This window comes from Fusarium mangiferae, assembly GCF_900044065.1.
Source record: "Fusarium mangiferae strain MRC7560 genome assembly, contig: FMAN_scaffold001, whole genome shotgun sequence".
Classification (NCBI taxonomy): domain Eukaryota; kingdom Fungi; phylum Ascomycota; class Sordariomycetes; order Hypocreales; family Nectriaceae; genus Fusarium; species Fusarium mangiferae.
In genome coordinates this window covers 597,463-613,743 of record NW_024573921.1, presented here as the reverse complement: position 1 = coordinate 613,743, position 16,281 = coordinate 597,463, and the positions used below count along the sequence as shown (strand labels likewise).

The window sequence follows — 16,281 nt, the reverse complement described above, 5'->3', positions numbered from 1 at the left end:
AGGTGGACTTGAGATTCGAGCACATGAGAAGATGAGAGAAAGATTTGGTTCGTAGACCCAGTCAAGGAACAAAAGTACATCGAGTCAATGACAACCGCCAATGCGTGCAGTGCGTGCGTGCGTGCGTGCAGCAAACCAAACCAATACAAGGGACCGTTGCCTTATGCAGATGCTGGGCTTGACACAGTCCAACGAACGAAATGTGAGATGCTGGTGGGGATGAAGTCCAGGTGGGCCCTGTTTGTATTAGGGGCGTTTGAATACATCGAAATATTAATTTACTGCAATTTCCAGGCGATGAGGATCCACGTCTGAATCCGAGGAACATGAGATTTAGTGAGATCCATTCACACCAGAATGAAAATAAACGGTGAATCCATTGTTTCGAATCTTGCTTCCACCCTCCACTCGTTCAGGTGGAGGTGTACATAGATGCTCCCTCCTAACAGACATGCATATCTCCGCCAGCACAGCCCTCGAAGGATTGATATTAGGTAGGTATTAGGCACTTTTCCTATATAGTAAGATATCTCAGGGCTGTTCATAGTATTTCTGCTTCGAGGTCTACAGTTTCCCCTCTCTTAACCGCTGGATGTTTCTCAAACAAGAAGAAGAAGAAGAAGAAGAAGAAGAAGAAAAAGGAGGAGGGGCCAGAAACGACAATTCCATATCATTAGCAAATATTACGGCCCTTCCCCAAGGATGTCACTCAAGCAACTTCGTGTGTGTCGTTCTCATTATGGAGTCAGAAATTAGAGTACATGCCTCACCTCTCAACTAGGTACAGCACAGTACCGATCCTTGACTCAAAAGTGACAAGACTGAACCCATGCTTATCCACTGGGCGTTGCTGGGAATGTCTCCGCCTGAAGTCAGCCTGAGCCTCTAACTGGGAGCTGCAGCACTAGGTAGGTGAATGGTCAAAGCTGGCCCTGCCTGGGCAATGGACATAGCACGGCTCACGGCTTATTACTTTATGTATTAGTCTCTTCAGCAAATAGCACTACCTTGTTTCTCACCACTCGAGGGACGGTGAGTGTATGAGGTCATTCCAATCCCCAGATTCCCCCTTCAAGCCTGGAAAACGAAACAGGCTAACTATCAGTAGAGAGACATGAGAGGGAGAGGAGATTTACCGTCTCACTAGAGGATCGAGGAAAGCACAGTCAGATTTCTTCTTTCAACAGTACGCTACTGCAAATAACCTTGCCGCGTTGGAAATTGCTATGATGAAGATCTCATCACGTGTAGGTGTGGAGGATTAGGGGGGCCACGTCCGAGAAACGCCAACACAAGCCATGTACTAGACAACTTTACAGAGAATGTGAAATCGAATAAGAGGACTGTATGTTATGGAGGTGGATGAATCTTATGGCAATCGCCTTAATAGTGTGTGTAGCATCGGTATCTGGAGATTGAGGCCAGTGTCAAAGCGACAAACGGGAATGCTGTGACGCAAGCAATACCTATAAATCAAAACACTCTTGTTATGTCATCTTGCTTGCCGGCCTTTGGCTTCACTTTATGTGTTGCTAGAATTTTATTTTGATAGAGAAATAAATTAAATTATACGTATACATGCTGTTGCTAATTGCCAGTAACAACAAAACGTAATGAAGCCATAATATGTAAACACATTCTCGTCGTTTCAAGGTGTGCATCAGAAAAGCCAAGCCGCGCATTGCTGATGCTCATGCACACACACAGACAATCCGATCCTTGAAAAATGCTCCACAAGTTTCCCGTCAACCCCCAGTCCCATGAGCATCATGTCAACCCTAGCATCATTCTCGAGGTCTCCAAATACTGATAGTCAAGGCACGTGCAGGCTCGGCTGTGAGTGTAACATCTGAAGGAGATTTCATACATTATCATCAAGCATTTGACATTCTCAAGCATGCACTAGCTCCTTGAGTCTCTTCTCAATCTTCTGTCGACCCTCAAGAGTCCTCCAAACCTCATGGGGTGCTCCATCGACGATGTCCCAGTTCTTGAGGTTCTTGGTTAACTTGGTCAGGTCTCTCTGTTTCTTCTCCCATGGATGGCTATCCTTGATGTGCTTGCCGGAGCTAATAACAACAAGCGGCGTATCCTTGTCCTGGATCTGACGGCTGGTCAGCGCATCTCGCCGAGTGAACGAACCGGCGACCAGACTCTCCTGCAGTTTGGCAAAGATGAACTTGCCATTCTGCTGGGCCGATCGTCCGTACACTCGGTCGCGGCTCGTTCGTCCGCGGAAGATGGCACCGGGGATTCGGTCCAGGCCGAGCGGGGAGATAACGCCCCAGAGCCAGAGAAAGAATCCTCGGCCGGGTGATGCAACGTCGCCGAGAAGATCCTCATGTAGGGGATCGACAAGGAGCAGACCTTTGATGTGATCTCCGTGGCGGGCTGAGAAGACTCTTGAATAAATCGATCCGATTCCGGCACTTGCGAGGATCCATGGTCCGCTCTCGCCAGCACCAGCCAGTGCCTCACCGAGGGTATCAACCACGAAGCCTGCTGATGATGGAGAGGGTGCGTTATCTGACCACCCGTAGCCAGGTCGATCAGCGAAGCAGTATCGTGAAATGGAACCATTCTTGACGGCGTTGTCCGCAAAGCCCCAGAAGTCGTATTCTACGGTTCGTTCGCCGGCCTCGAACAATACGGTGGGGAGATCGTTGCCCTTGGAGTCGGTCTTGTTACCGTGGCAGTAAACATGAATGCGATATTTGCCGTTATCAACCGGATACAGCTTTCCTGGGTGTGACACGCCGGCGTCGAGGGCTCGCAGGATAATGGATAAAGTGATGAGGAATACAGCCACTGACATGATGGCGTAGGCGACCGTTGAAATCATGACCTCGGACCATTCGAACAGGGTTCGTCTCGTCTCGGCCCGACCTGTCAAGCGTTCCTCTTCTTCGGCCTTGCCCCATTTGACAGTTCGATCAACCACCAGAGTCCAGAGACTAGTGAGTAGTGCCCAGATGACGGTGGCAGCACCGACCCAGCCCTCTTCATATCGAGTCTTTTGAACGGACAGGATGAGAACCATATCGAGGAGGATAACGCCCTATCTGTAGTGTGAGTAAGCATGGCCAAATGCAGTAGTGTCAGCTGTGCAGACTTACGGAGATGAAGATGGCAAGAATCCTGACAGATTTGGATGGCACCTCGAAGAAAAGGAGTGTAAAGATGAGATTCGCAAGTGTCCACGTCGCGAATCCGAAGGCAAACCAAGGGCTGCCACGAGTTCCAATGCCAGGGGGCGTCACAAAAGTAGAGACAAGAAGCAGAATCCACCAAACAAGCGTTATCAGGGTGAAAGCAATTGTCAAGTATCGCAAAGCTCGGATGCTCCAGAGGTTATAGGGCGAGACTGCGGGATCATCGGGGGCAAGTAGGCCAGGCTGAGTTGAGTTGACGCGGTTCGGGAGCAGACGAGTGTGCTCATCTGGCACAGCCTGTTCACCCTCCTCGGGGGCGTTGATACGAGCAGATCCATTTGTACCGTTTGGCCCGTCTTCGCTTGAGTCCTTTGGGGATGAGAATAGAGGCATAGTGGGAGAGTGAGTGAGTTTATTGTTTGTTTCTCAGTTGATGGCTGCTGGTTCTGGTGCTGATGGATGGTCTCAGTGCTAGAGTGTACGTAAGTGAGAGAAGGAACTGAATATGAGTGAACTATTTTGTCAGAAATCAATCGCTAGTGACACATGCTTTACAACATTCACAGAAAAAAGCCCATTCAATTGCAGACAACTCACAAGTCTCGAACCTGTCCCTCGGTTCTATATAAACCCATGGACCAGCTGCTAACGTATCCATGATGAAGAGGCTAAAAAGTAGAATACGTCATGGGCCAGCCATTTCAGCTCCCGCGTTGAGCATGGCCAATCACCATCGTCAAAAGCTCACCAGGGAGTACTAGTGCCGACACAAGCTTCCGGGAGATAGAGCTTGGAGCTGAAGCTTGGCTTTTCCCAAAACAATTACGGTTTAACATGGCCACTTGATCAAGAGTGTCTGTGTTTCCGATTGCAAAAACAGGGCAGCAATTGAGTTAGCCATCACCGGGAGGGAGGAAGATCGCAATGATGCGCCGTGAAGCGACTTGGTCAAGGCCTCAATTGTGAGGTAGTGAAGGATAGTTCTGTGCATCATTCACCATCACATGCTCCAGGTCATATGATAGACTTCTTCTTACAGCTGCAGGTCAGTAGGTATTAAATAATATGTAATCAGTCGGCTGCCCGAATCTTCTCGGCATTTGCCATCTTGCAAGTCACCACGCAATCATTCCCCCTGCTGGTGTGTCCCCAATGACGGTTGTACAACATCATCACAACACAACAATCAAGAATATTTCAAATAAATTTACCACGAGTCTACCTATATTTCCATTGCGTTTATGGCGGCAAGTACTTATTGAACTCTTGTTTATGAAACGCTCATATCGTTCGTTCACAGACATGATGGATACGGAGGTACGTATCACTCTACCCGTGTTTTACTTCCCCCAAGCTTCCATACCTCTTAGGTGTCTTGGACTATCACTTCTTGGTACAGTTCGTCGAATTCAACTTAAGAGTAATAATGGTATCAAAGCCGTACACCTAAAATTATTTATTAGATTTGTACTCCGTATCGTAAGTAACGACATGAAAAGTGACAATGAACGCGCCAAAATTATCCATTTTCACGCAATCGTAACAGGGTATCTCTGTCTCTCTCGTTTTTTTACCCCATTCCAGATGACATTTCAGCATCTACGACGGAGGAAATTAACCACCGTATAGATCCTGATCTCCTTATTTCACACATCGTTACACATTACTCCATAACAGATACTGCTTCTGGCCTCAAGTGTTCCAAGGAGCAACAGGATTGTATTCCTTGGCACTGGGGACTGTACTGATACTACTAGACACCGAGTGGGACGCCTGGCTGAGACCTGAGTATGACTGGGTCTCTTCTCGTTGCTGTCGTGTACGCTCGAGTGCCTTCTCGGGGCTGGGCCCTCGCGTCGAAGTGATGGCGTTGTCGGGTATTTTCCCAATGGGCAAATGCAGCTTGATTGCCGCTTGAGGATCCTTCATGTCGATATTGTGCCGTCTGTATGTGTTCTTCTTTTGTTCCCTCATGGCTTGCGCGGATGGCTCGGCCACTGACAACCAATCCTTGACTTGAGTGAGCCATCGTGATTTTTCCTTTTTAGACTTTCTCGTGTCTGTTGATGACATGGAAGTTCTTGGTCTATCGTTTCCACAGAGAGATGGGTCATATTCAGATTGTGGGTGGCGTGGTATAAAAGCTGGTGACCTAGGACTGACAAGTGTCTCTGTGGTTGATCCGGTAGAAGATGGCATGGTTTGATGTATGTGAGGCCCGTGAGAACCACCAAGCTGAGTGTATTTCGACAGTCAAGTTGGAAATTTGATGAATAATATGGATTAGTGGAGGGCCTCTGATCTATAGGCCAAGGCGTCGTCGGTTGGTTTGAGAGATCCAACAGCCTGTATAGGCCCGTGAAGGGATGATATGCCACCCGGTACTTTCAGGATATGCCTCGAATAAATGAATATTTTGAAAAGCCGGGCGTATCTAGATTAGGCATAGTCCTCAACCCCCCATGTGGTGCTGGTGATCTGGGTGATGCCGTCCCTGGAGACCTCGAGAGTTCGTAACAAGTATTCCTCCCTGGCAGACGACAAGGAATTCTGGATTCCGATACCGAGAATGCAGGAACAGATAGAACAGCTATGGTTGTGTGGCCCCAAACCTTTGGCGTTGGACGTCAACGGCGGTAGTGGCAGGATGATGCAAGTGCGCGAGTCGTGCAACGCATAAATGGAAGCACTGCCGACGGCAGCTAGAGGATCGCCGGATGGATGGAATGTAAAAAAGAACTATTGCTTCTGGAAGAGGAAGAAACAAGAAAAGGGCCACAAGGAAAACTATAAGGGGGGTTTCTGAGGTTGAGAGAATGGGTGATGGATGATGGAGATGTCAAGTCAGAGAAATGGAGGGTATGGTCATAAATCACGGGGTAGAGGGGATTTCAAGTAAGGGTCGGAGAGTCACATACTCTTCAGCTACCTACTAACCTATGCATATGAAAGAAAACCAATAATCAAGCCTTGGCAGCGTCCAACAGTACAAGCAGAGGTACTCGAGGTGCATTACCTTACCCATCCATCCTTGTCACAAGCCTCCAGCGTCACTTCGACTCCATCACACCCTCGCAAACTGGTCTACCCTCTACGATATCCGATCTTGGTCTAGGTTCTATTATGTCGAGCTGAAGAGCCCACACGAAAATTGCTCACTTGGGCTCCTGATTGGATGAGAGTCGCTATGAAGCCGGGGTCCCTCTCGCGGGACGATGCAACGGCGAGACCTTGTGGCTTTGTCTTGGTCTCTGCAGTAGTTGAAGCTGTCTACAAATATTTGTGGGTTGGCGGCTTCGACGGCGGGTTCAACAGATGAACTTGCCCTGTAAGAAAAGTGATGGGCTAGTACTAAGTGCCGAGGCACCGTTTGTCAATTCGGTATCTTGTTGCGAGGCCGGGTTTTTGTAGGAAAAAAGGCGTCAGAGTGCAGACTATCTTCTCAACCCGAGGCAACCGTTTTCTTGATAACGCAAAAGTGTTAAACGCCTCTACTGACGATCATTAACCAGACCGGAAATCTGCAGCGTTGCACTCTGCAGCATCTCACGTTGATGCTTTGGGGTGGCTGGCTGGGCCTCAGATCAAGTGATACAGAAAAAGCAATTAATTATGCGGCGTGCGGGTATGTATTCATGGCACTCGACGTGACGATCAGGTTGTCAAGCTTTGGAAAGGCTAGAAAGGTCAACATCCTTCTTGATGAAGCACATGCTGAAGTGAACCCTGCTATGCAAATCATTAACTACTACCTGCTAACCTAGCTCTTGGAGGTGTTTGCTAACAAAGTCCGCTACTGCACGACACTAACGGAGTTGTGCTCCGTCCGTTAGCTGGGGACATTTTCGGATTGCTCTACCAAGTCCACTCACGGCAGAGTTTATCACATCCCACTTTTATTTCCCATGCCCCTGACTACCAGCAACGTCTTTGACGAAGGTTTTGGGAAATGCCGTGTCTCGGTGCACAAAGACAAAGCCAAAGCCAAAGCCAAAGCCAAAGCCGTCTTGGCTGAGCGTAAGGCCGCTAATGCACAAAGGCTGAGATGGCGCTCGAACATCAAGCCAGAAGTCTGACTTTCGAGCTCTTTTTGGACGCGGCATTATTATGTCTGAGACCTATTGTGTTCAGAGGCTTTCCGAGACCTTGGTACAATGAGAGTCGAGACCAAATGATCGACAAATCTCGGTTCAACGTTGAACCTAACAGGATGGATGACTTGGCTCGTATGCGGGGGATAGAAACGCCACACATCTTTATGTAGCCAACGAGCTGAGCGTGGCGACTCGGAGAGGCGAAGAGACAAGTGCCTAAGTGCTCAAAATGTTAGTAGCCAGCAAATAATGCATACGTCCTTAGACCTCTGGCCATGGTAATCTTAGACAAGCCCTCCATTTGACCTCCATGAATGCTCAGGCATCCTCTCTTACCTATTCAGTCCCTTGATGCTTTTCTTCTTCTCTGTATGTGCTGGCACACAGTCGAAAAGAGCAACGTTTGCCTGCCTCCCACCTCACGTCTTTATAGCTGAGACATTGTTTTTCTAGAGTCTCGAGGGAATAACAATCAAGTTCAGCCTGTCATGGTATGTACCTACCTACCTAGCTTTGTGATATCAACTCCACCTACTTGGTGCATATAGACGTATGACAAGAGCTCTTCATTGTGATTCTGTAAGGCCATGTATGTACCTCTGAAAACGAGCGCCCTGCAGCAAAAAGAGCTGGCTTATCCCTGTCCATTTGTTTGTGCCTTGGAGAAACGGAAGTGAAGTGAATGTCTCAGATGGCTAAATTATAGGATGGTCTGTGCTTACTCGCATCGGGGCTGACGCGAGCTGGCGAGATCTTTGTCCGATCGTTAAATATGTATTTATGGAGATCCCTCGACAGGGGTCATCCTAGCCGTACTGCCGTCCACGTACATATCACTTGTCCGTCCATTTTAAGGTCCACTCCACTCTTTCACTGATACAACGAGACACAGACTCACTGAGGCTGAGAGACTTGGAAACCTCACGATCCCCTTGTAAATGAAGACGCCCTGGCGCCTTCGCTGAAAATAAACTCGTCACATCCATGCGCTCTGGTCTTGATCTGTATCTGTGCATAGGTAGTTGCATTGATCTTTTACCCTTGTACAATTCTTCCGAAACAGAAATAGACCGCTACCTTAGTAGGTAGTATGCATCTGACGTTACATCCAAAAGCCGCTCCTTCCAAGGTACATACCTTAGTTAATCAGACTTGGCTGACCCCGCCATAAAGCTGCTTCTCCGGAGGGGTCACGACAGCCCGATTACCTTGTTGAGACACCTGACATCCGTTCCATGTCCTGGGCTGCTTTCACCAACCGTCCCGATCCCGTCCCGTCCACTTCTCTTCTCACTTCCCTCATCTTCGGTCCTGTATCCCACGTCTTTGTTCCTATTGGGCCATTCCCACTCCCCCCTCCGCCGTCGTCCGGAGCTCTCTCCCGTGACGTCTCCGTTCTTCGGTGCCTAGCTCACAGCCAACTTGCGCAAGAGCTTACATCTTTGTCAGAGTCAACAAAAGCAATTTCTTCAGCGGCGCAACTCGATCATGCCCGCCCTCACAATCAACACCGACAACCCTCCCAGCAATAATCCTCCTTCTCCGACCCGACCGCCTGTTTCCCCTATCACACCTCCCTTGCGTCCTACCCAACGCCCCGCGACCGAAGCTGCAAGCGCAAGTGCAAGCGCCGGCGCCGGCGGTCGTCCAAGCCTTACACATTCACAGCCCGACCAGACTGCGATACCACCGCCTGCGCCTCAACCAATAGCCTTTGATTCCAACCCAGATGTCATTGCGCTCAAGTCGGCGATTTCCATTCTACAAATTCAGCGACAGCGCGCCACTGCCGACATCCAGGCTCTCAGCCGCGCAAAAGACGAAGCCGTCCAGGACCCTGAAGCTTTCATAAAAGACCTTGTCGCAGGCAAGATCAATGCGCCTGAAGATGGTAGCGACAGCGACAGCGACGATGAAGATACAGCGATGAGCGGTCAAGACACCGGCAATCAACAAGACCCCGGTGAAGGGTCCTCCAAACAGCGCATCGCTACCCAATCACCAGCATGGACGAATCTTCCCCAGCCGCAAAATGTGGTTCGCTGCCCGCCCATCAACTGGTCGCAATACGCTGTGGTCGGTGACTCCCTCGACAAACTTCACAACGAACAAGTCACGCGTCCCTACCAGGGTACACCAGCAACGATAGGCGCAAACGGCATGTACGAATTCAGAGGTGAAGGGAAGCAAGAGAGGTACCAAGGTGTGGCGGCGCCCTATAACCCAACACAGGAGCGCCTCAACAAGAAGCCCAAGAGTAGGAGGTCATGAGAAATGATGGCACCATGAGTTACGAAAGAAATCGCATACACAGATCCTAAATATTGTCTTTTGAGCGGAAACTTGATGCAATGGATACATCATATTCAAATATCGGCGTTAGAGGATAGATGGATGGCGTTTCATAGAGTGCAAACAATACAACCCGGCACTTTAATTATGCTCATCACTCATTCTGGTAACGGTGTGATATCTGAACCTCTCAATCAAGCTTGTGTTTGAAGAAAACATCTTGATTCATTATAGCAAGGTCACTGGTCTTATAACCCAATATTAAGAGTAAATCGATAGATTTTCACTGGGGCAAGGGAATAGAGTGACTTGGTATCTCATATGTCTAGTAGCCTTGTGTAGATTATGCCATATGCATCACAACCTAGCCACGGCAATCAAGTCAACCGCATTTTAAGGAAATGGTCCAATCTCAGACCATGTCATTTCAACATGAACCACAGGCCCCAACGCCATGTAAATCAGACCAATGCCCCTGATGTTGACCCAGTACGCCCCCGTGATATTTTCATCTAAGAATCCTGGTATTAAGCCTGACGAGAGCATCCGGGTTACTCTGGGAAGTCCCTATAAACGTCGGTTAGCTTGCGCATAGAATGACTGCAGGATCTTGATCAGGTACTGACTCCATGCTCTGCTGTACGGATCGGCGAAGACGTCGGTTGTATTTCTTCTTGTCGTCTGGGCTTCCTCCCCAGTACATTTTGGTCGCTTCCGGGTTCACAATTTTGCGTGGGTCATAGGCTGGCTCATCATCTTCAAGTATCGCGAAGATGGCATCAACATGGGACCGTACATCTTCCCTTTTCATAGGGTTCGGAGTGTAGCATGCTGTGCCGTCTGCAGCGATGTGGTGGTGAAAGATCTTGGTCTCGAACTTGACACGAGGTTGCTCTTCGGGGAAACGGACGCTAAAGTTCATTTTGATTCTGAACAGGCCGCCGTCGAGGTTGGTCATAGGACGTCCGAAGTATGTTATGACCCAGACGAAGGGGTTCTCGTTCTCGAGAAAAACGTCATGTGGCATATCGCCTCGCTTGAACACTTCGATAACCTGCTCGAACTGATGCTGAAGATTAACAGCAACTGTTGTCTCCTTCTTCTTAGCTTCTAGGCCCTCAGCGGCCCACCTCTCAGGCTCTGCTTCGATGGCGGCCTTGATAGCTTGCAGGCGGCTCCCGAGCTCGGGATAATTGAATTTCCCATCCATTGAGTTGTTTCCTGGCGACTCGAACGGCATTCTTGCAAAAGGCTGGTTGGGCTTGGTCTCTGATTTGCCTTTTTCGATCGCAGCGAGGTATGATTCGTAATACCAAAGAAAGCGGCGTTTGCACAGATCTCTAAAAGGCTCAAAGGGGACGGTAGCCTCGTCAATGTCATCGTCATCCATCTCATTCGCTCCTGGAAGATTGTACAATTGGGTGCCACCAGGGTTCATTCCAAGATAGCCTTCCAGACGTTGGATGACGCTGATACGTAGTGTCTCATGTCGAATCTACCAGGGTTAGAGGTTCTCCTGTAATTTGAAATGGGAACAGACCTTTTGGATATAGTCCTTTTGGTTCTTCTTGTCGCTTTCATCGTTGGCATCCTCGAAACCCGGCTCGTTCTCGTAGGGGTTAGATGAAAGGAGACTTTGGATGGATAATAGAATTGATTCAAGTCCTTGCGCAGATGACCACTCTTCTCCGCGCTCCCCACGCCATGTTCTAGCCATTGTCAGTTCAAACCTCAAATTTTTGACACAATTATATTACCCTAGAATTGATCTGACCGTGTTAGCACATGAGTATAGTGAAGAAGTACTATCTGATTACTTACAGACAGACTTTCCCGTTGCTGTAGACATTGGGGTTGAAGCGACAACGTCCCCCGTTTGTGGTGATACAGACTACACTCGGAGATCTGGAAGGATATTCTGTCATCAAAGATGAGACTAAGCTTTATTATAGTACAAGGGGGGGCCCTACCTTTGTGGAACCGAATGGCAAACTATCGAGTTGAATAAGCCCATCTTTACATAGACAAGGATAAATGCAGCGCTCACGACATACCTCGAAGAACCCAAATTCATAGGGAGTCTCATGGGGACCCATGATCAGGGCCTTTACATTGCGAACATCGATGTCGCGACATGCTACGGCGAGCGCTGCAGTAAAAGGCAGTCGCGTGGTCAGTTTCTCTTTCGAATGCGTGGTACATGCCATCTGGCAAAAGAGACATACACAAGTCACAGTTCTTCTGGATGTCACCCAGCTCCTTGGCATAGTGTTAGTATCTCGAAGGTGGGATCGTGAACGAAGGGATGGGAATGCGAGCGAATGCGGGGCAGCGAACCTTGGAGATGCGAATGATGGACTGGTCCATGGCGCCTCGTATGTTGCAGTCTAGATGTTGATGTTTGAGGACGAGCGCTGACTGCAGAGCGCGACGCACATGGATAAGTTGTTACCAAGTCTGAGGTTATCGATGTGAAGTTTCGGGTGGTGGATGTCAAGTTACTAAGGTAGGTGAGGTGAAGTATAACGTAAGGTAATGAATGTAAGGGTAGGTAGGCGTTGGAGTCTCGAGGTGGGCTGTGTGAGCAGGAGGTATCTTAAGACCGTAGGAGGAAAGTGGGGGAGGCGGGAAGCTCATTGGGGCAGTTTTCACAGCTTGACCAACTACCTACTTAGGTAGGTATTAACAGACAACAGAACTTTACCCTGCCTATTAATGCCCTAGAGGTAGTTCTGAACCTGAAAACATGCAAGTGACCAAAGGTGAGTATGGACGTCTGTTATGTAGATATCAAGGAAATGCGGTTACTATTACCTATTCATTTTATCCTTCTTCTCAGCTATTACATACGGCCTTTTATTACAGCAATCATATTAGATACTTGTCATTCACACTTCAAGTTAGTAATCCCCAATTCAGCATCTACCTGCTACTACTATAAAGTAGCTATATTCAGTATCTTGCATTTTCCTAAACTCCGAAAAAAGCGCTCATAATCATCGTTATGTTTTTAAAATGAACAGATGTAGAGCGCCCCCGAGATCGTTGTGCGCCGGAACGAGCTTGAGCTGTCTTATTCCCTGTCAGCATTTGACCATTGACCGTGAGATATATCATGCGTTTGCTGGTCAAGGCCACATGTCCTAACAAATAACGGGATAAATGAAAACTCATGCTAACTTCCATGTCTAATCACTCCATTCGTTCTTCTGGTTTTCTCTGCCCTCCCTCTTCTCCGTAAAGTTCGGCAACATTTATAGGTGTTTGGTTGATTGTATGGAATCTACGAGTCACACACTACAAAATGTGTAACTATCATGCAAGAATATGGTTTCTTATCTTTTGCTTTATTTTATTTTCTCTTTTGAAGGAAAATAAAAGAGAGAGAAAAAAACCCTCGAGGAATGCAAAACTGTGAGTAGCAAATGCATTATACACTTGAAATCCTAAACGCCAACCATGATCATTTTACACCAAACCATAAGCTACCTACCCGGGAGCTCAAGGAGGTGGGCCCAGCGGGGTGCAGTTAGGTTACCAAGATCCTTGCCTTAAGGGGAAGCGCTGTGGTTGCCATTGGTGACGCGCTGCGCGTTTCTTAACGCGTAAATTGGTCTTACCATCAAGGCAAGTCAGTGATTCTAAATCACCATTTCGCACACTGGTTTCCTCCGCCCTCACATACAACCTCAGCCGCGGGCAGCCCGACAAGCCAGCATATAATTGAATCAAGATGGCGAGCTTTTTCGACCTCAAGGCCAGAAAGGCAGCAGCGGCAGGCAACGGTAACGCTGACCAGAAGCAAGATAAACCTTCAAATACCCGAACTCAACCCTGGGTCGAGAAATAGTACGTGAAACTCGAAAATACAATATATTACTCGAGACTTAACACACCCAGCCGGCCAAAGACCCTCAGCGATGTTACTGCTCAAGATCACACTGTTGATGTTCTCCAACGGACACTACAGTCCTCCAACGTACAACATCCCCCTTGCTCTGAACTGCGAGAAGCTTCAATACTAATACTTCATAGCTCCCTCACATGCTGTTTTACGGGCCTCCCGGGACAGGTAAAACTTCGACAGTTCTGGCACTCGCCAAGGAACTATACGGTCCCGATATGATTAAATCGAGAGTCCTCGAGCTCAATGCCTCCGACGAGCGTGGTATCTCTATCGTCCGAGAAAAGGTCAAGAACTTTGCGCGAATGCAATTGACCAACCCGGCCCCCGGCTACAAGGACAAATACCCTTGCCCTCCTTTCAAGATCATTATCCTCGACGAGGCCGATTCCATGACACAAGATGCCCAAAGCGCACTGCGACGAACCATGGAAACATACAGCAAGATTACTCGATTCTGTCTCATCTGCAATTATGTGACTCGAATTATTGACCCTCTTGCCAGTCGATGCAGCAAATTTCGATTCAAGAGCCTCGATCAGAGCAATGCAAAGAAGCGACTGGAGGAGATTGCAGAGAAGGAGGGCGTACCACTTGAGGACGGCGCTGTTGATGCACTCATCAAGTGCAGCGAGGGTGATCTTCGAAAAGCCATTACTTTCTTGCAAAGTGCTGCTCGGCTCGTTAGCGCTAATGCCCCCGACAGGGAGGTTGGGGGTGATGAGGTGATGGATGTGGACAAGAAGGCGGTCACAGTCAAGATTGTTGAGGATATTGCTGGTGTCATTCCGGACACGACCATCGATGATCTCGTCAAAGCAATACGTCCGAAGAAGTCAGGATCCTCCTACCAGATCATTTCGGACGTTGCTGAGAAGCTAGTTGCGGATGGCTGGAGCGCAGGTCAAGTGGTCAACCAAGTAAGTCTCATCCTTCGTATCACTGAACTGCTACTAATAATTCTTGTGACAGCTCTACCAAGCCTTAACATATGACGAGACGATACCCGATGCACAGAAAAACAAGATCGTGCTGGTTTTCTCAGAAGTTGACAAACGATTAGTAGATGGAGCAGATGAGCATCTCTCTATTCTCGATCTGTCAGTGAGGATATCGAGTATCATGTCCAAGAAGTGAGTTCGCCGCTCGGTATCTAGTGTGCTGCATCAAGAGATGAGGGACGGAGTCGTGGTTAGAAATGGGTTGGCGTTTTAAAACTGGCTCGATATTACCAGGCATCTATTGTACCTGTCGTTGTTATTCTAATCCTGTGCTGTGCCTCCCTGACCAATCAATCCGAGGTTACCTTGCAGACTAGACCACGCATCTCTCGGCTCTGTGATTCTCTTCTCTGTATGCCTTCTCGCCTTGCTTGGGGATTTGGGACCTGCTTCAAGCCAAACGTCATCCTCCGTTGTATCGACCTGTGTTTCTTCTTCCTCAGCCGCCCCGCCCTGACCCAAAAGCTGGTCAATTTCTTGTAGAGTCTGCATTGAGTTCTCCAACGCAAGCTGTCCACCTTCAATCTGCTCTGCCACATTTTCTAGCGTAGTGATCTTGGCCGAATCTGCAGCGAGAACCCAAGGTTGTACCTTGCCTGTCAGACCTGAGCGCTTGTCCGAAGCAAGGAACTCCCCCAGTCCAGACCTCCTCCGAGACGTTGGTGCCACCGAATGAGATGGAAGCAGTTGACTTTCTTCTTCCAAATGACTGAGCGACTGACAGTTATCCTTGATTTCTTTCCCGAGTGTCGTATTTACATGTGCTTTTTGTGTTATCATAGCCCTCTGCTTTTTGGAAAGGGCAAGGAGAGACTCGATGTATGGTGTCAGGAGATAGGTACTTGATGCAGGTTCTGGTTCATCAACTTGTTGCTTGGTGGAGGAGGGTGCCAGAACAGGAACAGCCGATGACTCGAATCGTTCACCAGCAGAAGCGAGGAGGGACCGCCTCGTTGCAAGATAATGGGCGTACTTTTCTTTGATAATGTTGAGATGGTTGTTTATCGTTGCCTGGTCCGCCGTTGATTGGCTGTGGCCCTTGGAACCGTCCTCATCCGCATCCGCATCCTCATCCCCTGATGCCTTGCTCAACTCTGTCTCAATCCAATTGATAAGCTCATTCCTTGTTGTGTTAAGAGCATGTAGTCTGATGCCATTGCTGATAACATCTGGTATGCTCTGAGCATTTGCTCTTGTTTCTCGAAGTAACTGCTCCTCTCGTCGCAGAAGGAGTTTGGCCCTCAAGACCGTTTTTTCAAGCTGTGCAACTTGTTCGGTTAGGTCCGTCTTCTTCAGGCTCTGTTGTGCAACAAGACTGTTCACCACCTCCTTTGGGACACTTGGTAGACTGGTAGCATCATGAAAAACATCCTCGGGGTCGAAATATTCAGGAGCAGCGGCCGGCTTTTGCATGAGTGAGTCCAGGTGAGTTTGGACGGCTGTAAGTCGCGCTTGTTTCGCCTGGAGCTTTAGAAGGGAGACCTGCTCTTCTAGTAGCTCACTGCTGGATGAGAGCTCTTTGGCTAATGACGAGGAGGGAAGATTAGATTGGGCAGCATCTTCATAATTTCGACAGGCATCAACATTTGCCTTGAGAGCCTCAATGTATTCCCTGTAGATTCCCTTCGAATTTGAATTCAGAGTTATGTCGCGTGTTGGATCTGCCAAAGACACAGGCTGTTTGACTGGGCCATCATGAGAACATGTTCCGAGATGAAGAGCCAAAACTCGCCGAATGTAGTTCACTTGTTCCCGTGGCTTGATATATGGATCAAGTGTCTTCTGAAATGTCTCAGCGGTCTCAGAAGAATTTGCCATTGTGAATCATGGTTTGTCGG

At 48.5% G+C, this 16,281-nt stretch overlaps 6 protein-coding genes across 6 annotated transcripts; 2 read left to right on the top strand and 4 right to left on the bottom strand.

Moving 5' to 3' along the window:
* Positions 1-1,891: 1,891 nt before the first annotated feature.
* FMAN_00720 (uncharacterized protein) lies at positions 1,892-3,545 on the bottom strand (the record flags this gene model as incomplete). Its single annotated transcript, XM_041826686.1, has 2 exons — positions 1,892-3,058; positions 3,117-3,545. The coding sequence occupies 2 exons, from the start codon at positions 3,543-3,545 to the stop codon at positions 1,892-1,894; spliced, it is 1,596 nt and encodes a 531-aa protein (XP_041676051.1).
* Positions 3,546-4,844: 1,299 nt separating this feature from the next.
* FMAN_00719 (uncharacterized protein) lies at positions 4,845-5,351 on the bottom strand (the record flags this gene model as incomplete). The annotated part of the gene is made up of 1 exon (XM_041826675.1): positions 4,845-5,351. One exon carries the CDS (start codon positions 5,349-5,351, stop codon positions 4,845-4,847), a length of 507 nt encoding a protein of 168 aa, XP_041676050.1.
* A 3,383-nt stretch (positions 5,352-8,734) lies between these two features.
* FMAN_00718 (uncharacterized protein) lies at positions 8,735-9,517 on the top strand (the record flags this gene model as incomplete). Its single annotated transcript, XM_041826664.1, has 1 exon — positions 8,735-9,517. One exon carries the CDS (start codon positions 8,735-8,737, stop codon positions 9,515-9,517), a length of 783 nt encoding a protein of 260 aa, XP_041676049.1.
* Positions 9,518-9,931: 414 nt separating this feature from the next.
* Positions 9,932-11,905, bottom strand: FMAN_00717 (uncharacterized protein; the record flags this gene model as incomplete). The annotated part of the gene is made up of 9 exons (XM_041826653.1): positions 9,932-10,105; positions 10,161-11,033; positions 11,079-11,247; positions 11,296-11,307; positions 11,360-11,456; positions 11,509-11,530; positions 11,593-11,687; positions 11,764-11,797; positions 11,876-11,905. The coding sequence occupies 9 exons, from the start codon at positions 11,903-11,905 to the stop codon at positions 9,932-9,934; spliced, it is 1,506 nt and encodes a 501-aa protein (XP_041676048.1).
* Positions 11,906-13,271: 1,366 nt separating this feature from the next.
* FMAN_00716 (putative replication factor protein) lies at positions 13,272-14,579 on the top strand (the record flags this gene model as incomplete). Its single annotated transcript, XM_041826642.1, has 4 exons — positions 13,272-13,387; positions 13,439-13,517; positions 13,574-14,362; positions 14,415-14,579. 4 exons carry the CDS (start codon positions 13,272-13,274, stop codon positions 14,577-14,579), a joined length of 1,149 nt encoding a protein of 382 aa, XP_041676047.1.
* Positions 14,580-14,704: 125 nt separating this feature from the next.
* On the bottom strand, positions 14,705-16,261 carry FMAN_00715 (uncharacterized protein; the record flags this gene model as incomplete). Its single annotated transcript, XM_041826631.1, has 1 exon — positions 14,705-16,261. One exon carries the CDS (start codon positions 16,259-16,261, stop codon positions 14,705-14,707), a length of 1,557 nt encoding a protein of 518 aa, XP_041676046.1.
* Positions 16,262-16,281: the final 20 nt, after the last annotated feature.